At 42.9% G+C, this 22,657-nt stretch overlaps 1 protein-coding gene across 3 annotated transcripts in view; it reads left to right on the top strand.

Moving 5' to 3' along the window:
- Window positions 1-22,353, top strand: part of LOC148034546 (uncharacterized) — a 42,755-nt gene extending 20,402 nt beyond the window's left edge. For 2 of the 3 annotated variants that reach the window (XM_087679482.1, XM_087679480.1), the window contains 3 exons: window positions 21,254-21,329; window positions 21,588-21,652; window positions 21,760-22,353. In XM_087679482.1, coding sequence (XP_087535608.1) covers window positions 21,254-21,329; window positions 21,588-21,652; window positions 21,760-21,831 — 213 coding nt within the window. In that variant the 3' untranslated portion in view covers window positions 21,832-22,353. The remainder of the gene's footprint in view (window positions 1-21,253; window positions 21,330-21,587; window positions 21,653-21,759) is intronic. The other variant, XM_087679483.1, reaches the window with a different exon arrangement.
- The last annotated feature ends 304 nt before the right edge of the window (window positions 22,354-22,657 follow it).

The following is a 22,657-nucleotide window of genomic DNA, read 5'->3' as shown; positions in this document are numbered from 1 at the left end:
GCTACCGTGGGCTGCTTCTTGCTACTCCATGAGATAACACCTGCACCCAAGGTAAAACAGTAACTTGTAGTAGACCGCCTGTGGTCCACATCACCGGCCCAATCGGAGTTGCTCCAACCTGTAAGAACAAGATCTGAACCACCTGTGCCTGCGGGATAATGAATCCCTAAATCAGACGTCCCCCTCAAATACCGAAGTATCCTCTAAGCAGCCTGCTAATGCACCGTTTGAGGTTCACTCATGAACCCTGCCAAGAGCCCAATAGCAAAACAAAGATCAACATGAGTGTTGAGGAGCCAAATCAATGATCCAATCAACTGACGATATCGGGAAGCATCCGCCATGGGAAAAGCTGAATGGGAAGTGGCCTTCCAGTTTGGATCCATAGGAGTAGAAAGGGTCCGACAATCCTCCATCGCAAAAGAAACCAAGAGCTCTTGTACATATCTCTGCTGAGAGATGAAAATCCCCCTCTGAGATTGATAAATCTCATGGCTCAAAAAGAAATGGAGTAGACCCAAGTCCGTCATCTCGAACGTTCCATGTAAAGCTCTTCATCTCTTGGACCTTCGGTGCATGATCACCTGTGATAATCAAATCATCAACATACAACACAAAAAGCACACAATCAGCCTTGGAAGTGTGTACATAAAGTTGCGGATTGGCCTTGGAACGCCGATATCCCAACTGGGACTGAAGGAACGAATCAATCTTCTCGTTCCATGCATGCGGAGCCTGCTTGAGGCCATACAAGGCCTTCTTCAACCTGTAGACTTTCCCATCTGAAGATCCAAAGCCAGGAGGCTGCTCTACGTAGATCTCCTCCTTCAGATCACCATTGAGGAAGGCCGACTTCACATCCAACTGGTAGACAGGCCATCTCCTATGGCTAGCCAAGGCAAGAACAACTCGAATAGTCGCCATACGAGCAGTGGGGGAAAAAGTGTCATGACAATCAATCCTTGGGCGCTGTGCAAAACCTTTAGCAACAAGGCGAGCCTTGTGCTTGTCCAAAGAACCATCGCCAAGGGTGCTTGTCCAAAGAACCATCGCTAAGGTACTTGGTCTTGAAGACCCATTTGACGCCAATCACCTTCTAATTCGGGGGGCGTGGCATGAGTGACCAAGTGCCATTCCTCTCAATAGCCTCCGACTCGGCTTCCATAGCTTTCTTCCATGGTGCGGACTGTAAAGCCTCCTTCACAGAGGTGGGCTCTCTATCCTGCATAACACGGGCCATCAAACAATAGTTAGAGCAAACAAGCTCCGTAGAATGTGCCTGGTGCCTTCGTGACCGTCGCGGACCATCCTGCGGTCCCCACTCCTCAGGAACCCCCTCGATCCTTGAATCATGGAGTGTGTCATGGGCCCAACGAGGAGGAGGCCGGACCTCTCCTCGTCTCTCTCCATCAGCTGAAGACTCTGGGATATCCACCGGTGGTAACTCCTCGGGGGTGTCCGGTGGAATAGTAGATTCTGTGTTAGAAATAGAATCAGAATCAAAAGGTGTGGGCTCCAAAGGAACTGTCGCGGGAGCCCAACTCTCCCCTGGATCTCCAAGAACGGGATGTTCCTCACCCGTTGCTATGGCCGAAACCTCCACAAACCGCACATCTCGACTGGTGTACACATCCCACTTGACGGGATCATACAAACGATAGCCTTGGGACTGGGAGCTGCAGCCAACAAATACCTGTCTTCGGGAAGCTGTTTCAAATTATCACGATGAGCCTTGGGAATGTGAACATAGGCATCACACCCAAAGACCCTAAAATAAGAAACATCGGGCTTAGTCCCAAAGTAAGTCTCAAAAGGTGTCATCCCATCAACGGCCGAAGTGGGGGATCGGTTAAGGATGTGGACTGCAGTAGCCATAGCCTCGGCCCACAAAAACTGAGGTGTCTGTTGGTGCTCCATCATGGTGCGCGCCATCTCGATCACACTTCGGTTCTTCCGTTCAAGAATGCCATTTTCTTGAGGAATGTTGGTATTAGCAAACTCCTGGTGAATACCTTTTATCTGCACAAAAACGAGCAAACTCATTAGAAACAAATTCACCCTTGTCGGATCGCAAGGTCTTCAATCTCCGGCCTGATCGGTTCTCCTCAAAGAGAAGCCAATCCTTGAAGTGGGAGAAAGCTTTTGACTTCAATGCCAAAAAATAGGCCCATGTCATCCTGCTGTAGTCATCTACGATCAACATGAAGTACGAGCTCCCTCGCAAGGACTCGTTCCTCATAGGGCCACAAAGATTCGTAGATACAAGCTCCATTGGTGAAGTAGACCGCCGCGAAGCGGTGTTGGGAATCACATCCCGATACTGTTTCCCACGAATGCAGGAGACGCATGGCTGCTGGCTCACCACTATGTCCGGCAACCCTCGAACAAGCTGTCCACGTGACGCCCTCTGAAGATAATCATAGTTGAGGTGACCAAACCGAGCATGCCATAGCTTTGACTGTGTCTGAGAGGTAAGAAGAAGAGTAGAGAGGGCGGTAGAAGATTGCAGTTTGTAGATGCTGTTCTCCTCATATCCAGATGAGAGAACCTTCCTAGACGCACGATCAAGGATGCGCACCGAATTACTGTCAAACTCCACCAAAAGTCCAAGGGAGCAAATCTTATGAACGGACAGTAGATGATACCCTAAACTTGGTACATGCAAGACCTCTGAGGTATGGGTACCACCACATCCATCTGGAATAAGCTGCATCTCACCCCGACCTGCAATAGACACCGAAGAGCTATCAATGAGAATCTGCCCACGCGAAGGTCGCAGTTGGGCAACACCATCTGATGAAGGAGTCATGTGCCGGGAGGCACCACTGTCAACGATCCACTCTCGAGCCTGGGGAGCTGTCATCGCAGCATCAGAAGCATTCGGTGTAGAGTCCTCAATGACAGCTAGATGAAGAAATGCAACTGATGAGGGTGCAGCCACCGCTCCAGAATCCTTTGTGTCCTTCTTGTTGGTGTCCTTCTTGTCTTTGTCAGGGCAATCCTTCTTCCAATGGCCAGTCTTTCCACAAATGTGGCATGTGGATTCTTTGTCCTTGTCCTTATCCTTCTTTGACTTGTTATCCCCCTTCTTCTTCTTTTGGTCCTTCCCCTTCTTCTGAGAGGCTTGACCTGTCAGTGCCTCCGACTTGGAAGCATTCTGTCCCTTTAGTTGTTCCTCTTGGTCCAAGACCATAGGAACCAACTCTTCCCACCGAAGAGTGGACTCCCGCCCCGAAGCAATAAGGGCGGAGTAGAAAGCACCGAATTGTGGCGGCAACTGGGACAAGAGTGTGATCGCCATGTCTTCGGAGGAAATCGGCTTCCCCGCATTCTGAACCTGCATCTGAAGCTGTCTAAGCTTGTTGATGTGCTCCTGCAACGAAGAAGACTTGTTCACGGACAAGGTCCGCATCTGAACCTCCAAAGAAACCCACTTCATAAGGGTCATCCGGTTATACATCTGATCAAGCTCCAGCCATATTTCCCGAGCCACCGTCAAGTGCTTGATGTGAGCTATCACGGCTGTAGTACAAGACGGAAAAAGAAAGGAACGAATCTTGGCATTCAGTTTGTCCCAGTGAGACTGTGCCTTGGTCAACTCCGCACGAGCATCAGAAGAGAGTTTGGACTCATCTCTCACCGAGGGCCAGTCGATCTCCACCTGTACAAGCTCCGCCAAATCGTAGGACTCAAGGATGGCCAACATCATCACACGCGAGATGCGGTAGTTGTCGCCATCGAGCTTTTGATCTGCGGGAAGAGCCGGTAAGACAGGCACCTTCCGGTCCATAATCGTCTGGAACTCCAAGTCAATCTCGGTAGACATCTTCACCTATAATGCCTTCACAAACGCAAAAGCAGCCCCCTTTGATTGTGAAAACTTAGCCTGCTAGGGCTCTTCCGCGTCCCAAAACTTCTTCACTCGCCGGAGGTAATGAAAAAGTAAAACCTGCACTTGAAAGCTGAAAACTCAAACTTCCTCCTCGTCAAACAGCAGAAAACAGCAGCAAATCCACCACCTGGACTTCTTTCCTGCACGCCCACGCTCGCTTCAGCCTTGTTCCGAGGCGCAGCTCTCCTGCCTGCCCTCAAACGCTGAGGGTGAAGTAAGAAAATCCCCCTCTGAATCCCAGTCTGAGAGAGAAAGGGAATCCGACTACTCATGGCTCACGGACTGCGAAGCATTTGATGACGAAGGAAGTGCCGCCGGTCGTGCTGAAGAAGGTATCTGGGGCTCGGAAAAAGAAGTCGGAAAGCACCGGGAAGTGGCCTCTCGAACCTGAGTGGAAGAGGGTGGAGAAGGAGGCTCAGGATGAGCCAAGGGTGAGGAACAGTCACGGGCTCTCAAGAGAGTGGACTATGGAGGAGATGTAGGCAGGGGAAGCCACTGTACTCAGAAGTAGGTGAAGACTGCCGTTGGCATTGCGACGATCCCCAGGAGGTCGTAGCGCCAATCGATCCTCCCTGTGCTTAAAAGGACTTAGTGTGCATCGGATGCGTCTTATTGCCTTGAGCATAGTACAATGGTAGCCGATGCAGAATGTTCTCTCTGTGGCCCAGCAAGGAGAGGTGGCACAAGGAGTGCCTAGTGGAAGACGCATATACTCCAGGGGGTGGGGAGCAAAGGTCGAAGTCGGCAAGCATCGGTGGCGTGTCCGGTGATGCCACAGTAGGAGCATAGTAGTCTGGTCATCTGTTGGTAAAGAAGCCATGGGTACCAGTGTGCCGTGCTGAAGAAAAGTTGGAGTAGTAAAAAGAAACCCACTGTGGCTCTCTCGACGAGTATTGAAGTAGAATGCAGAGGCATAGCCTTAGTTGCATGCGAAGCTATGTGGCTGGTTAAGATGTTGGATTTGGGCGTATGTGTGGATAAACGAGTCAAGCTATACTATGATAACATGAGTAGTGTGTTTTTTGCTAGTAATCCTATTTATCATGCAATATCAAAGTGCATAGGAAGTACATTACCATTTCATTAGAAAAATGGTACTTGGAGGTAAGATGGATCTTATCCTTGTGAAGACAAAAGACCAAGTAGTGGACATCTTTACCAAAACACTTGGTAAGGATAAGTTTACTCACTTCAAAGTGCTACTTGGAATACATGATGTGACTTGAGCTTAAGGGGGAGTGTGAAGAATCAAGCTCTGAGAATGTATCAACTCTCTCTAGCTATAGGTTAGCTGGATGACAAGTGTGCCATAATAATATCGATTAGAACTAGCTGTATTAGTTAGTTAGTGACAAAGTCATGTGCGAGATGAGCTATAAAAAAACATAATCCTTTTCTATTCAATCTATAAATAACGCCTTTATATTACACCCTTGTGTATGTACAAAATGTATAAAAATGGTATTTTAAAAATACCATTTTTTGAAACCACATGATGCATATATATATTCATGAGTAACTTACTCGAGTACGCGGCCTACTATCCAATATCCTTCCCTCCCTCTATCCACCCATTAGGTATCCCCCTTTTTCCCTTTAAAAAAAAAACACACACACACACACACACACACAATAAAACAAAAAAAATCATATATATATATATATATATATATATATATATATATATATTCATATAAAAACCTTCTCAACATAATCACAAACCAAACAATACAATAAAATAAACTCAACTACACAACGAAAAAAAAAAGCCCAACAAAACAAAACACGCAACACACACACAAACACAATTCCCTGTTCCCCACCTCTTGCTTTTCAGCTCCCCCTGCGTATCTTTTCTTCTTCTGTGCGTGACCATATGTTTTTCCGTGTCCTTCGCGTGTGTCCCCTCCATAGGTCTTGTTCGCGTGCGGAGTTTTGGACCTCGTTGCGCATATTCGTGCTTGCGGTCGTTCACGCACGAGGATGTATATAAGGGTTTTTTCTATGGGGTGGTAAGCTCGCTGTTGTTCACAATGCAGCTGACACACAACCCAGTTTCAGGTACATTTTTTTGAATTTTCAGTCTTTCCAAATTGAAAAATAGTAAAAAACACATTAAACATTACAAAAATTCCATAAAAATATTACAAAATTCTTAAAAAATTGATGATACAATTTTACACTTTTTGAAAAATTGTCAAAAATTTTCTCAATTGAAAATACCAAAAAGTGGTCTTTCTTAGGTGGGTGCTAGATTGCTGCTAGGGGTGACTTATTCACGCTTTCCCTATGAAGTAGAAGTGAGATTCACATGCTCAACTAAGTGCGAGGTTTCCCATGGGGAGACAGGATGGTGAGGTGCATGGATATGAATTTCAGTTCAATATACAAAATCAATAAACAATCAACCATTTAGTTGTTGGAGCGCGCGGGTAGCGGAAGCGTGAAGATTTGCAGCAGAGAAAGTGAACATGTAAGTGAGAGTGAGAGTAAGAGTAAGAGTGACGAACAGATTTGGGTGTACCAACAATGTGTTGGTACACAAAGAATAAAATGTATTTATACTTGGGGCCCGTAAGGGTGCATTCACATGTACAACATAACAATACACGTGTAAAATACACGGAGGTGAATAAAGGACCTTTACATCCCAACAACCTCCCACTTAAAGGTCCGGAGTGAACCTTTAACCAACTCCCACTAGTCGTATGCAATGCTCATGCTGAGCCTTGCCTAGACTTTTAGTGAGAACAGCTGCAGGGTTGTCCTGTGTTTTGATCTTGGTCAATGTGATTAGACCATCCTCAAGAATCTGTCTGATAAAGTGATATCGCACATCAATATGCTTTGTGCGTGAATGATACATGGCATTTTTAGCCAGATACACAGCACTTTGGCTATCACATCCCAACACTGGAATACTCATAGACATGCCGAGATCCTCTGCGAGTCTGCTCAACCAAATAGCTTCCTTAGAAGCTTCAGTAGCTGATATGTATTCAGCTTCAGTAGTACTCAGTGCGACGATGTTCTGCAACCTGGAGCACCAAGAGACGGCCCCTCCAGCAACTGTAAAGACATACCCGCTAGTGGACCTGCGAGTGTCTAAGTCACCTGCCATGTCTGCATCACAATAACCCTGCAAATTAAGTGCACCCTGCCCATAGCAAATACACTTTCTTTGTGTACCCTTCAGATATCTAAGAATACTCTTGACAGCCTCCCAATGTGGTTTGCCAGGATTTGACATAAACCTGCTGACAACTCCCACTGCATGAGCAATGTCTGGACGAGTAGCCACCATAGCATACATAAGAGAGCCACAAGTTGATGCATAAGGGACTCCCTTCATAGCATTGGCTTCCATGTCATCTTTTGGGCTGTTGGCTTTACTAAGCTTAAGGTATGGAGGTAAGGGTACTCCGAGAGGCTTAGCTTCAGCCATGTTAAATCTGTCCAGTACCTTTTCAATGTACTTTTCTTGAGATAAGAATAGCAATTTCTGCGTTCATCCCTACGAATCCTCATGCCCAATATATGCTATGCATTCCCCAAATCTTTCATGGAAAAAGCTGATTTCAGCTGATCTTTGAGAGCATCCAAGCTAGTCTTTCTCTTCCCAGCTAGCAACATATCATCCACATACAAAACAAGTATGATAGGGCTGCCATCTATATCCTTTTTCATATACAAACAATGATTTGCATGGCTGCGCGTAAACCCATGAGAGAGCATAAAAGTGTCAAACTTTTTGTACCACTGCCGTGGTGCTTGTTTCAGCCCATATAAGCTGCGTTTTAGTTTACACACCAACTGCTCTTTTCCAGGAACTACAAAACCCTCGGGCTGTTTCATGTAGATCTCCTCATCAATGTCACCATGCAGAAAAGCTGTTTTCACATCCATTTGGTACAGCTCTAAATCCAATACAGCAGTGAGAGCAAAAAGCACACGTAGTGTGGTCATCTTCATGACAGGTGAGAAGACCTCCTGGAAGTCAATCCCTTCCTTCTATGCATACCCTTTGGCAACCAATCTTGCCTTGTACTTGGGTTTCCCATCAACTGTCTTTACTTTGTAAACCCATTTGTTTGGAAGAGGCTTTCTTCCTTTGGGCAACGACACAAGATCCCAAGTATCATTAGCATACAGAGATTTGATCTCTTCTTGCATAGCTAGCTCCCACTTATTGCTGAATTTGGACGACTTAGCCTCTTTATATGTCAGAGGCTCACCTTCATCAGTAAGCATCACATAATGCAAAGAGGGGTCATACCTATGTGGCTGCCTTCTTAGGCGTGTAGACCTGCGTACCCAGTGATCTACATTCTCAGGAATCGGATCTACATCTGGAGGCATGTTATTTTCAGCATTTATTGGCTGCTGTAAGGCATTTTCAGCATGCTGTTCATGCTGTACAGCACCTTCATTTTCATTTCTAGCACCTGCATTTTCATAATCAGCAAGTCTATCTTGCTGTCCATGACCTCCCTGTGCTTCTATTTGCTGTCCATCATCATCTGGCTCAATGATAACCGGCTGATCATTAGTTTCAGCCTGTGGTACAGCACCATGAGGCTCATCACTTGAAGTAATAGGTGGCTGCGAATTCTGAAATTTGACCTTTTTCATGTCTTCATCAGAGGCTAAAGTACTTTTCAGCAACTTTGCCTCATTAAACACAACATTACGGCTGCGAACAATTTTCTTGGACTGAGGTAGCCACACTCTATAGCCAAATTCACCCTCATCACCATAGCCCATGAAAATGCCTTTGGTGGATTTCGGGTCAAGTTTATTCCTCAGCTCATTTCTAACATGCACAAAAGCATCACAACCAAATATTCGTAAATGGTCATATGGGGCCGGTTTGCCAGACCAAACCTCCCCAGGAATGCCGTTATTTAGGGACCTGTTTGGAGAGCGGTTGCAAATGTAAACCGCGGTTTTAAGTGCCTCTCCCCAAAATTCATGAGGGAGATTAGCAGTGGACATCATGCACCGCACTCTCTCACATAGAGTCCTATTGTATCTTTCAGCCACACCATTTGAAGAAGGGTTGTAAGGGGCTGTAAGCTCCCTCTTGATCCCATGCAAGTCACAAAAGGACTTAAATTCATTAGACGTGAACTCACCCCCATTATCAGTTCTCAAGCATTTCAACTTTCTACCTGTCTGAGTGGTCACGAATGCATGAAAAGTTTTAAAAACAGCAAACACTTCACTTTTCTTTTTCAACAAATAAACCCAAATCTTCCTGGAACAATCATCAATAAAAGAGGCAAAGTATGCAGCACCACCCAACGATTTCAAAGGCATGCTACATACATCAGAATGCACCAAGTCCAATACATTTGACTTACGGGAGACACCAGAGTAAAATGAATTTTTCATTTGCTTTCCAAACTGATAATCATTACAAAAATCAAGTTTAGAGCCTTTTCCATCAACCCTCTTCAAAGAGGTAAGGACATCAAGACCTTTCTGGCTCATATGGCCTAATCTCTTATGCCATAACTCCAAATGACAGCCAATTTCAGCAACTGCAAGAAACTTGCCATTCAAAGCTTTACAGTGCAGACAATACAGAGTGCCCTTCTTGGTTTCTTTAGCAATCAGCATGGAACCCCTTTTTAATTTCCACAAACCACCACCAAACAGTGTGGTGTAACCATGCAAGTCAAGCTGTCCAACAGATAGTAAACTCTTCTTGATGCCAGGCACATATCTGACATCTTTCAACACAAGTTCTTGCCCATTATCCAAAGACAAGTGTATGGTGCCAATCCCATCAATGTTGCAAGCATGATTATTTCCAAGGTAAACCTTGCCATAACAGCTTGCATCAAAAGTAGCAAAACACTCCAAGCATGGAGTCACATGGAAAGAGGCACCAGAGTCTACAATCCAAGTCTGAGTGACACAATCATCAACTGACAAAAGTGCATCAATCACATCAGCCTTGGTGATCTGCATATCGTGCATGTGACATACAAGGGCATCATAATCCACTGCACTAAATACATCAGCCTCTGTATCTGAGAGCTCCTCTATGATGACACTAGAGGCCACATTGGCCTTTTCCTTGCCTTTACCTGCCTCAGTTGCATCTGTCTTTTCCTCTTTCTTCTTTTTGTCCCCTGCATTCTTCTTTCTCTCTTGTTCCTTCTTGTAATGCTTGCAATCAGGCTTCTTGTGGTCCTTCCGACCACACTGATAGCATGTAACATCACTCTTTTCTTTTCCTTTGCTCTTGCTCCTGCTTCTCTGTCCAGCATTTGTATTTTTCTTTTCAGCCCTGCCTCTAACATTATAAGCTGAGTTGCTGCCTTCTCCACTAGACTTACGTCTAATTTCTTCATTCAAGATCGAACCCCTCACACCATCATATGTGAGATTGGGGTTATTACTGAGAGAAACAACCAAAGTCTCCCAAGAGTCAGGCAATGTCATGATCAAAAAGATCGCCCTTAACTTATCATCAAAATCCAAACTTGCATCCTTGAGCTGATTTAAAATGCCAGTAAATGCACTCAAGTGCTCAGTTGCAGGCTTGGACTCATCCAGCCACATATTCACCAACTTGCGCATTAAATGCACCTGATTAATAGGTGTGGTGATCTCATAGGTAGTCTTCAACTTCTCCCATATTGCATGACCAGTGTCTAAACCCTTAATGCCTGTCAAAATGTCATCAGTGACACCCATCTTTATATAAGCCACAGCCCTTTTATTGACTTTGGCCCAATCCGCCTCAAACATTTGTGCGGGTTTATCCATTTGCAAAGCATCCTCACAATCCTTTAGGAACAGTATGCCCTGTATATGATCTTTCCAAAGATCAAAGCCCTGACCATCAAATCACTTGATTTCCATCAAACTTTTAATGTCAGAACTGGAAGAAGTTGCAGCCATTTTTCACAAGTACAAGTGTAAAAGCACTGAACTGCAAGAGCACAAGCTAAATCAGCAAATACACTGCTGTTCTTGCATAACCAACAATAATCCTCTGCTGTTTTGACATAAACCAGCCACTGCACAGGCAAATAATGCAGAAATTTATCAAATTCTGCACAAAATCCCAAATTTCCAGGTCCAAATGTGTGCAAATGTTAGCCAACCTGACTCAGCTGAGCAAAATTACATAAATACATGAAAAGCCCCAATTTTTCTTGGTCCAATGCCAAGAAATTTTACTCGGATGAGCAAAATTCCAACAAATTTGAAAAATCCCCAAATTAATTGAGGTCAATGCGCACAATGCATGCAATTTCTGACACAGATGTCACTGTCAAGCATAAACAGCATTAAATCTGGGAAAAGCCCCAAATTTCCAGGTTCAAATTTGACCAAATCTGAGAACTGTGCTTGCACGCGCGAACTCCCTTCAGTGGCAAAGGGTTGCTTGCAGTAAACCTTAGAAAATTTTAAAAATTTCTGGAAGAAAAAATGTGTCGAACTGCAGCCGTTGACCTGTGCTGCCCGTCAGATGCCACGCAGCCTTGCGTGAGCTATCGCCTGTTCAAAAAACGTGACGAAACTGCATCGCGTGACCTGTACATCCTGCGCCTGGTGCCACACAGCCTGTCGCTGCAGTTTTGTGACCTGCGTTGACCTGTGCAGCCTGCGCCTAGCTGCTCGTGACCTGTTCGACTGCTTGCCTGGTCAAAAATTGACCTGTCGCCTGTCTATCAGGTTGTCGCTGCACAAAACGTGACCTGCAACACTGTCGCCTGACTGTCCAACACATACACGTGCTTGGAAACAGTGACGACCTGACCTGTATGAGTGACGACTTACTGATTTCTCGCGAGCGAAGAGCTGGTGATGTCTCACTCGGACTTCGAGGAGTGCGAGCACCTAAACCTCAGCTCTGATACCAGTTGTTGGAGCGCGCGGGTAGCATAAGCGTGAAGATTTGCAGCAGAGGAAGTGAACAGGTGAGTGAGAGTGAGAGTGAGAGTAAGAGTGACGAACAGATTTGGGTGTACCAACAATGTGTTGGTACACAAAGAATAAAATGTATTTATACTTAGGGCCCGTAAGGGTGCATTCACATGTATAACATAACAATACACGTGTAAGATACACGGAGGTGAATAAAGGACCTTTACATCCCAACATTAGTCCACAAAAACAACAAAAATCAGCCAAAAAATCAAGTCATTTCAGCAGTCAATAAAAAATGTTTGTATAACATGATTGTACTACTAGCATCTCTTTTAGGTGCATCAACAAAGGATTGAAAATTCCTAAACTTGAGGGGGAAGACGTCACCGCACTTAACTTCTTGCAAGGCGAGGATGTCTGATAATGGAGGTGAATACATATCAAATGACTTCTCTATCTTTTTGAGATTGTATGCAAGCTAAGGAAGACATTGTAGAAGCAAGCACCTAGAGCTTGGTGTGAGAGGATTAGTAGGTTTCTATATAGCCGAGTACTAAGAGGACTTCTCTGGGTCTGTTGGAGGAGACACCTCACACCACTGAGGCTTACAGGGAAGTTCTATGGTTAGGCCATCTAGTGGGTAGACCTTGGTGTTACTATTACTTCTACACTGCATTCGGATTAAACTGCAATGTCCACCTCAAGGCCTAGGAGGGCAGTGGAAGGGCTGGAAGTGAGTTGTCAATGGGAGGAGGATGCGACCGGCAATAAGCGGTTGCAACCAATAGAAAAACGCAGGTGAGGAGAGAGAAAGACTAAAACGCAGGTGAGGAGAGAGAATGACTAAAAATGCAGGTTGCAAGAGAGAGAAAGACTGAAAACGCAGGTTGTACGAGAGAGAAAACAACAAATACAGCTTGCAGGAGAGAGAGAGACTAAAAACGTAAGAAAAACCAGCAGCAGTAGGCTATGCTGAAATCAACTCCGAATAGTGTGTGATAGGCTGGAAACAGGCACCAGATTGTTGTAGACAGCAATGGCCAGCCTAGACCGCGATGTCCTCCGCGTCTGGGGTGTGGGCAGCAAGTTGAAATACCTGAAATCTGCAAAAACGAGATTGTTTTCTGAGTAGTGTGTGATCAGTAACAGTCGCTGTGCTGCAAATAGCTGCAAACTGCGGGTTGAAGGCTGGAAACAGGCGCCAGGCTGTAGATGACAGCAAGGGATAGCTGAGACTGTGATGTCCTTTGCGAAAGGGGTGTGGACAGCAAGCTGAAAACACCTGAAACTTGTAAAACCGAGATTTTGATGCAGCGGAAGAAGAAGAGAAGTGGATGCCAAACCGGCCACTGGCCTTTGCCGTCACTGGAGTGGAGGATCTTTGCTGTTGTTTGAGTAGATCCAGCTCTAATACCATGTCAAAAGATGACGTACCAGCGAGACGGTAGGGTTTGCAGGGAGGAACACTGAGTAAACTCGGCAAACATGGAGAAGAGAAGATAAGAGAGAAGAATCTCTAATGAATGGAATGATGAAGTTTTGAATCATGGAGTGAATGCCATACAAGGGAATAAGGGTGCCGTAGCACAAGGAAGATGATGAAGACAACCACGAACCACGAACCACGAACCACAATGTCCTCCTGAAGGGGTATGCAAGTAGTGGAGAGGTTGGAGAGAAGAGGTGATGGACTGAATAAATCAGTCGTAAGGAATGAATGAGAGAGTGGCCTATAAATAAGCACAGTCACTCTAGGATGGTGCTCCTTTTTGGGGTTGCAAACCCTAAACGCAAAACGCAGAAATGCAAAAACGCAAACTGCGGGTGAAGGGTTTCTCAATATTGCTCTGATACCATGTTAGAGTGCAGCAAATGTGGAAGCGTATGGACAAGATTGAAAGACACTAAACACGAGAAGGGAGAGAGAGAAAAGAGACAAAAGAATGCAGAAATCTGTAGTCAATGAATGTTGAAGTGAAGAAGGTAGATATACAAACGGGTTGTCGAAGTATCTCCTTGAGCCGATCTCTCTCTTCACCTGAAAACAATAAGTGAGTGTGGGGTGGCTGATTGTTAGCTATTAATAGCATGAAAAATAGCCATAAAATAATAAGTGCAGCCAGCCAAAATTGGCCAACCAACAGCCAGATCTGGCCGATTGGTTGCAACAATTTGATTGCAGCAACAGTCCACTGACCTGCCTGGTAAAAGGTGCTTGCAATTGGTGATTGCTGAAAATGCCCTAAATTGATAGGAAATGCGTAAATGTGTCTGAGAGAACTAACTGTACCAATTGTAGCCTGACAATGTGAGTCCAAGGGATGACTAAATCTCTAACACTTGTTGGCCAAACATGGACACACGGGTGCGTAAAGTTCAAGATCCTCCCACCCCCTTTTTTCACCCAAGAATCGACAACCTCATATCCAACCCCTAGACAAGGTCTCAAAGTTCTTGTGAATCAAAGAGATGCTGTATTAAAATGGACTAGGTGGTAAAGTTAGACTTGTTAAAATGAGTCTTATCACCGAATGCATTCTTGGCAGATGCAGATGTATGGAATGAATTGTTAGGTGTCACAAGAGGAGGATGTGTAATGAAGCAAATTAGCCACATTAGTTCACTTTCTTTACCAAATAAACTATTTAAATACCTTAGCCATGATGGTACTAGGGTTTACTATAAAAAGACAAGAAGTGCTAATTTAGGGAACTTTTGACACTCACACTATTTTTCTTGAGAATTCTTATTCATCACTCTCTTGGGATAAGTACCAAGCTTTGTTTTCTTGTACCTTGATTTTAGCTTTCATGGCTATGTTGTGCTATGGTATAATGGAAGATGTCTATGGTATGCCACGATTGAAGTATTTCATGTTATTTCCTGTTATTTTCTTAGTTCAGTTCATTAGTTTTAACTTTTTCTGTTGATTTTCATGGTAGAAGAGACCTTCTTTATAGGATGTCACCAAAATGAGAAATGGGCTAAATGATTCAAGTAAAATGAACTCTAATTTTGGTGCCTCTACTCTTGGCATGGTGACCGTTGCATTGGTAGTTAAGGATTTGACACTGGGCATGTAGTGGATAAGTGTATACGCTATGTGATACAAAGCAAAAAATAAGGTGTAACATGAAACTTGCATTAATTTCAAAGCTTACACCTTAGAATTGAGTTACATTGAGAGTGTCGCCCAATAATCAACTCATTTAGGGCACTTAAGTTATTACGTAGACCTTGAGCTTAAGTTTGGTCTAGGGAGCAATTCACTTATGATTAACGATCAAGTCATTTATTAACCCTTCATAAAAAAACGTGATTTGATTAAGGAGCAATTGGTTATTCATTTGGAAACTTGAGCTTAGCTCTTTGGGGGTCTCTTTGTCTATTTTTTTCTCTCATTTTTGGAGTAGTGGAAGTTTTGGAGATTTATAGCAACAAAATGAGATGCATACTTGCTGATTTTTCATGAGAAAAGCAAGAGGAGCATGTTTTGCAGGCATCCCAAGGTGCTCGACACGTAGGACTCAATCATTTTCTTCTCCTTTCTCTCTCTCTTGGGTTGTACAAGCTTTGTTTCATAGTAGATAGAATTAAGATTTATTGTTTACAATAGATTAGTAGTAGGTTTTGCAAAAAATCATTCATTTTGGGTGTGGAAGTGCTTGCTTAAGACATTCCAGATGAAAACCCCCAATTTTCCCATTGTTTTGAATTACCATATCATTGATAATTTCGGGTTGACATTAGGGAAAATGTATTTAGACATGTAATCTGATTTTCCACCAAGTGAAAACATAAAATTCATCATCCAATCTGATGATAAATGCATGTGAGAAGTCGACTAGGTTTTATGGACAACAGGTTTATAGGTTTGAATTTAACAAAGAATGAAAGTTGCATTGGTTAGAGCAAAGCTCTAAGATTGTTGGACAATCAGGATTAAGGCCTCATTTGACGGATTAGTCGGATTAGTTTGGGCTTGAGATTTGTGTGAATTTTTCATCGATTGTAGTGTGGCAGCAGTGATAGACCATGGATGTATTTCTCAATGTCATGTTGGTGAACATTGGAGTGATTGCAACTATATATGCTTGAAGACAAACTAGTTTGAGTGTGTAATTGAGCTCATTGGTCAAGACTAGCATGAATTAGTTTATACCAAGTCTCAATGTCACCATTGGACATTTTAATGGCCGAATTAACACTCAGGTTGTCATTGTGACTTAATTGACATGCACTTTACATGTGCACCTCACATACGCACAACTTAAGAATGCCAAAGTGAGGCATTAAAAGTACACGTCATTGTGATAACATTCTTCAAAAGAAGTGCTGCAAATGGATTAACAGATGTGCTGTTCTAAAACCAACATTGGGAGAAGAGAGAAATTGAGATATTGAAGATCAATGGTGGGAAATGAAGTTGGACATGGCTATGAGCAACTTTGGGGCTATCTTCAGCTGCTGTACACAAGTTTACAAAAAGGAAACTTGATGGAAATGAGGGAATGAAAATGTAGCTCTTTTTATAATGAATGAAAGCTTAAGTGCAAAGAAGGAAAGTGGAGTTGGACACAATGTGTCCAGCCACATGGCATGAATTGAAACAAGTGATGGGGCACTTGGAAGCTTGAATAACAAGTGTCTTGATACTTCTCTTTTCTTTATGGCTAAAAACTGTCAAGAATAGAATCAATCAAATTTAGTAAGAACTATTAGGAATTGATATACTATTTCTAGTACATTATCTCTATATTTAGGATTAGCATTTTTGAGAAGATTCGAGGCTCCTAAATTTTAGGGAGTCTTCACATTTAGGAATTCTTGAAAATTTAGGGGACCCCCAATGTGAGTATCTTGATAAAGCTCTTTTTGAGTACGTAATGAAAATAGTTTTGGAATCCCATTTCAGTTTTCTATGCAAAGCTATGTGCATGCTAATCTTTTGCCTAACAAAAAGGCAATGGCTTATATAAACATGGGTGTCACTGATGACATTTTGACAAACATTAAGGGCTTAGATACTGGTTATACAATATGGAGAAGTTGAAAACTACCTATGAGATCACCACACCTGTTAATTAGGTGCATTTAATGTGCAAGTTGGTGAATATGCAGCTGGATGAGTCCAAGTGTGCAGAGCTGAGCACTTGAGTGCATGTATTGGTATATTAAATCAGCTCAAGGATACTAATTTGGATTTTGATGATAAGTTAAGGGCGGCATTTCTGATCATGACACTGCCTGATTCTTGGGAGACCTTGGTGGTTTCTCTCAGTAATAACCCCAATCTCTCATATGATGATATGAGGGGTTCAATCTTGAATGAAGGAATTAGATGTAAGTCTAGTGGAGAAGACAGCAACTCAGCTGACAATGTTAGAGGCAGGGCTGAAAAGAAAAATGCAAATGTTGGATAGAGAAGCAGAAGCAAGAGCAAAGGAAAGGAAAAGAGTGATGTTATTTGCTATCAGTGTGGTCGGAAGGGCTACAAGAAGCCTGATTGCAGGTACTACAAGAAGGAACAAGAGAGAAAGAAGAATGCATGAGACAAAAAGAAAAAAGAGGATAAGACAGATGTATGTGAGACAACTAAAGGGAAGGAAAAGGTCAATGTGGCCTCCGGTGTAGTCATAGAGAAGCTCTTAGATGCAAAGGCTGATGTACTATGTGTAGTAGATTATGGTGCCCTTGTATGTCACATGCAAGATATGCAGATTACCAAGGCTGATGTGATTGATGCACTTTTGTCAGTTGATGATTGTGTCACTCAAACTTGGATTGTAGACTCTGGTGCCTCTTTTCATGTAACTCCTTGCTTGGAGTGTTTTTCTATGTTCAATGCAAGTAGTTATGGAAAAGTATATCTTGGAAATAACCATGCTTGTAGCATTGATGGGGTAGGCATTCTACTTGTGTTGAAAGATGTTAGATATGTGCCTGGCATCAAGAAGAGTTTACTATCTGTTGGATAGCTTGACTTGCATGGTTACACTACACTGTTTGGTGGTGGTTTGTGAAAATTGAAAAAAGGTTCCATGCTGATTACAAAAGGAACCAAGAAGGACACTTTGTATTGTTTGCACTGCAAAGCTTTGAATGGCAAGTTTCTTGTAGTTGCTGAAATTGGGCGTCATTTGGAGTTGTGGCACAAGAGATTAGGCCATATGAGCTAGAAAGGACTTGATGTCCTTACCTCTTTGAAGAGGGTTGATGGAAAAGGCTCTTAACTTGATTTTTGTAATGACTATCAGTTTGGAAAGCAAATGAAAAATTCCTTTTTACTCTGGTGTCTCCCGTAAGTCCAATGTCTTGGACTCGGTGCATTCTGATGTATGTAGTATGCTCATGAAATCGTTGGGTGGTGCTGCATATTTTATCTCTTTTATTGATGATTGTTCTAGGAAGATTTGGGTTTATTTGTTGAAAAAGAATAGCGAAGTGTTTGCTGTTTTAAAAACTTTTCATGCATTTGTGACCACTCAGACATGTAGAAAGCTGAAATGCTTGAGAACTGATAATGGGGGTGAGTTCACATCTATTGAGTTTAAGTCTTTTTATGACTTGTATGGAATCAAGGGGGAGCTTACAGCTCCTTACAGCCCTTCTTCAAATGGTGTGGCTGAAAGATACAATAGGACTTTATGTGAAAGAGTGCAGTGCATGCTGTCCACTGCTAATTTCTCTCATGAATTTTGGGGAGAGGCATTTAAAACCACGGTTTACATTTGGAATTACTCTTCAAACAAGTCCTTAAATAATGGCATCCTTGAGGAGGTTTGGTTTGGCAAATCGGCCTCATATGACCATTTACAGATATTCGGTTGTGATGCTTTTGTGCATGTTAGAGATGAGCTGGGTAAACTTGATCTGAAATCCACCAAAGGCATTTTCATGGGCTATGGTGATGAGGGTGAATTTGGCTAGAGTGTGGTTACCACAGTCCAAGAAAATTGTTCACAGCCGTAATGTTGTGTTTAATGAGGCAAAGTTGCTGAAAAGTACTTTAGTCTCTGATGAAGACATGAAAAAGGTCAAATTTGAGAATTTGCAGCCACCTATTACTTCAAATGATAAGTCTCATGATGCTGTACCATAGGTTGAAACTGATGATCAGCCGGTTATTTTTGAGCCAGGTGATGATGGATAGCAAATAGAAGCACAAGGAGGTCATGGACAACAAGATAGACTTGCTGATTATGAAAATGTAGGTGTTGGAAATGAAAATGAAGGTGCTGTACAACATGAACAACATGCTGAAAATGGCTTACAGTAGCCAATAAATGTTGAAAATAACATACCTCCAGATGTAGACCCAACTCTTGAGAATGTAGATCATTGGGTACGCAGGTCTACACGCTTAAGAAGGCAGCCACATAGATATGACCCCTCTTTGCACTATGTGATGCTTATAGATGAGGGTGATCCTCTTATATATAAAGAGGCCAAGCCATGCAAATTCAGTAGTGAGTGGGAGCTAGCTGTGCAGGAAGAGATTAAATCTCTGTATGCTAATGATACTTGGGATCTTGTGTCGTTGCCCAAAGGAAGAAAGCCTCTTCCAAACAAATGGGTTTACAAAGTAAAGACAGTTGATGGGAAATCCAAGTACAAAGCAAGACTGGTTGCCAAAGGGTATGCCCAGAAGGAAGGGATTGACTTTCAAGAGGTCTTCTCACTTGTTGTGAAGATGACTACTCTAAGTGTGCTTTTTGCTCTCAGTGCTGTATTGGATTTAGAGCTGTACCAAACGGACGTGAAAACAACTTTTTTGCATGATGACATTGATGAGGAGATATACATGAAACAGCCCGAGGGCATTGTAGTTTTTGGAAAAGAGCAGTTGGTGTGTAAACTAAAACACAGCTTGTATGGGCTGAAGCAAGCACTACGGCAGTGGTACAAAAAATTCGACACTTTTATGCTCTCTCATGGGTTTCCATGCAGCCATGCAGATAATTGTTTGTACATGAAAAAGGATACAGATGACAACCCCATCTTCTTATCTCAAGAGAAGTGCATTAAAAAGGTACTAGACAGATTTAACATGGCTGAAGCTAAGCCTCTTGGGGTGCCCTTACCTCCATATCTTAAGCTTAGTAAAGCCAATAGCTCAAAAGACGACATGGAAGCCAATGCTATGAAGGGAGTCCCTTATGCATCAGCTTGTGGCTCTCTTATGTATGCTATGGTCGCTACTCGTCCACACATTGCTCATGCAGTGGGAGTTGTCAGCAGGTTTATTTCAAATCCTGGCAAAACACATTGGGAGGCTGTCAAGTGTATTCTCTGATATCTAAAGGATACACAAAGAAAGTATATTTGCTATAGGCAAGGTGCACTTAGTTTGCAGGGTTATTGTGATGTAGACATGGCAGGTGACTTGGACACTCACAGGTCCACTAGCGGGTATGTCTTTACAATTGTTGGTGGGGCCGTTTCTTGGTGCTCCAGGTTGCAAAACATCGTAGCACTAAGTACTACTGAAGCTGAATACCTATCAGCTACTGAAGCTTCTAAGGAAGCTAGATGGTTGAGCAGACTTGCAGAGGATCTCGGCATGTCTATGAGTACTCTAGTGTTGGGATGTGATAGCGAGAGTGCTGTGTATTTGGCTAAGAGTGCCATGTATCATTCACGCACAAAGCATATAGATGTGCGATATCACTTTATTAGTCAGATTTTGGAAGATGGTCTAATCACATTGACCAAGATCAAAATATAGGACAACCGTGCAAATGTTCTCACTAAAAGTCTAAGCAAGGCTCAGCATGAGCATTGCATACGACTAGTAGGAGTTGGTTAAAGGTTCACTTCGGACCTTTAAATGGGAGGTTGTTGGGATGTAAAGGTCCTTTATTCACCTCCGTGTATTATTATATTGTACATGTGAATGCACCCTTATGTGCCCTAAGTATAAATACATTTTATTCTTTGCGTACCAACACATTGTTGGTACACCCAAATCATATCGTACTCTCTGTGTGTCACTCTCACTCACTTGCACACTTCCCCAGCTGAAGATCTTTACGCTTCCCGATAGCCACTCAACTGTTGCATCTGCAGATTTATGAACGTACCAACACATTGTTGGTACACCCAAATCATATCATACTCTCTCTGTGTCACTCTCACTCACTTGCACACTTCCCCTGCTGAAGATCTTCACGCTTCCCGATAGCCACTCTCAACAACTGTTGCATCTGCAGATTTATGGACAGAATGATTCCATTTGGGCAAATAAAAAGACAAAGTTAGATCATATAGCTTGTTTGTCTGTCATGCATGTTCTCAAAGCTCTTTGTATTTCTGGAAATGAAAAGCAGGACATGCATTGTTTGCAGTTTGTTTAGATAGAGTATCTATTTTTGTGCATGGTTCAACTCTAGAGGTCAACAGCTGCTGTCATTGTCTACAAAGGTGGCAATCTTGAAAGCTGATGGCAGATGATTGCTTTAATTGTATCAGGATAGAACTCCGAGTTTAGCTGCTCTGATTGGTGGAACTGCTGACAGCACTGGAGCTAGCATTGCCCGAAGGCTGGGTATCTTTCTATTTGATAGGCATTTGGATGAAACATATTGTTAAACCAAGTTTTTACTTTTGTTCTTCCAGGATCAACTGTCAGATGAATGCCATGATTTTGCTTGTGAAGAGAATCAGAAACTTTAAATTGTTGGTTTTGTTTATTCTTTGCATCGGAGTTTTATCTGCATGTACATTGCACGAGGGTGTGTACAGCTATGCTGACTTAAGGAAGGATGAATCTTATGTGCAAATTTGGCTTGTTCATTTTGTCCAGCTCTGAGAACTGGATGGAGCATAGTCTTGGCCTGCAACCTTCCCAAAAACTCCCCCAATTTAGAGGTATGCCAACTTTTCATTGCATGGTATATGTATGGATGATGGTTTGGAATCTGCCTTGCAATAGTCTGTTCTCATCACTATCTATGAAGCTTAATTTCCTTGTCCAGCAACAGGCAGAAAGGCGATTGTTGCAAGAGCTCAAGAATCTGGGTTATGTACAGCCCCTGTCGAGAACATAAAACTGTCATAATTATGGACATGGCTTAGCCTACCTCCTCTCTCTCCTGAAGTCCGAGCAATTTTGACTGACTTTGCTGCTTGTAAACCACAGTTTCAAGAGTAGCTAAGTAGTCTATGCAGTAAGGGGTGATGATTTCAGCATATTCTTATTGATTTTATTGCATGAAAGTCGGCAGCAGGGAATCTGCCAAAGCACAAAGAAGGATAACCAATGCTGATGGGCCAGCAATATTGTGATATGAGGGTATACGGTGAACAATTGATGTCCAAATAGTGGCATGAGGACAATAATCAGTGGTTAGTACAAATATTTTTCTAGATTTAAGGCAGATGCGTGAGTGTTTTCAAATCCTGTGGGAATCAATCTTTTAGCTTTCAACGCGCATATACTTCCACATTGATGTACAATGAGGGCCATGGTCAATGCCACCATAGCCCATGTTAAAAGCATTGGTAAAAGAGGAAGTACTTGTCTTGATCCATATCAGGGAGTCTTAAAGGATGTTAAATTTCGTGCTTCAGTGATTTCTTTTAAGGTGCATAAAATTTAGATGGTGTCCATGAAAACTATTCTCACCTCGGGACTCTAAACTATTTTCACCTTTCATAAGAAAAGTATTGTCAATGAAGAAGGGAAAAGAAAGACTCGAGTCTATGAAAGGTACCACACGGAAGCTTTAAAATTCTACCAGTCATGGATAATAAAGATGCAGTATATGAGTGAAAACTTTTCTAATGTAGGAACTGGCTTGAGGCAAAGTGTGTACCTAGTTTTTGACATAATGTGCCTTTAGATTTCTCACCCACCTTGTATTATTCTCCAAG

The sequence above is a fragment of the Lygodium microphyllum genome, chromosome 6 (assembly GCF_053477565.2).
Source record: "Lygodium microphyllum isolate KBCC chromosome 6, Lygodium_microphyllum_v1.1.10, whole genome shotgun sequence".
NCBI lineage: Eukaryota > Viridiplantae > Streptophyta > Polypodiopsida > Schizaeales > Lygodiaceae > Lygodium > Lygodium microphyllum.
Note: the sequence above shows the minus strand (reverse complement) of the source record. Positions and strands in the feature narration are given on the sequence as shown.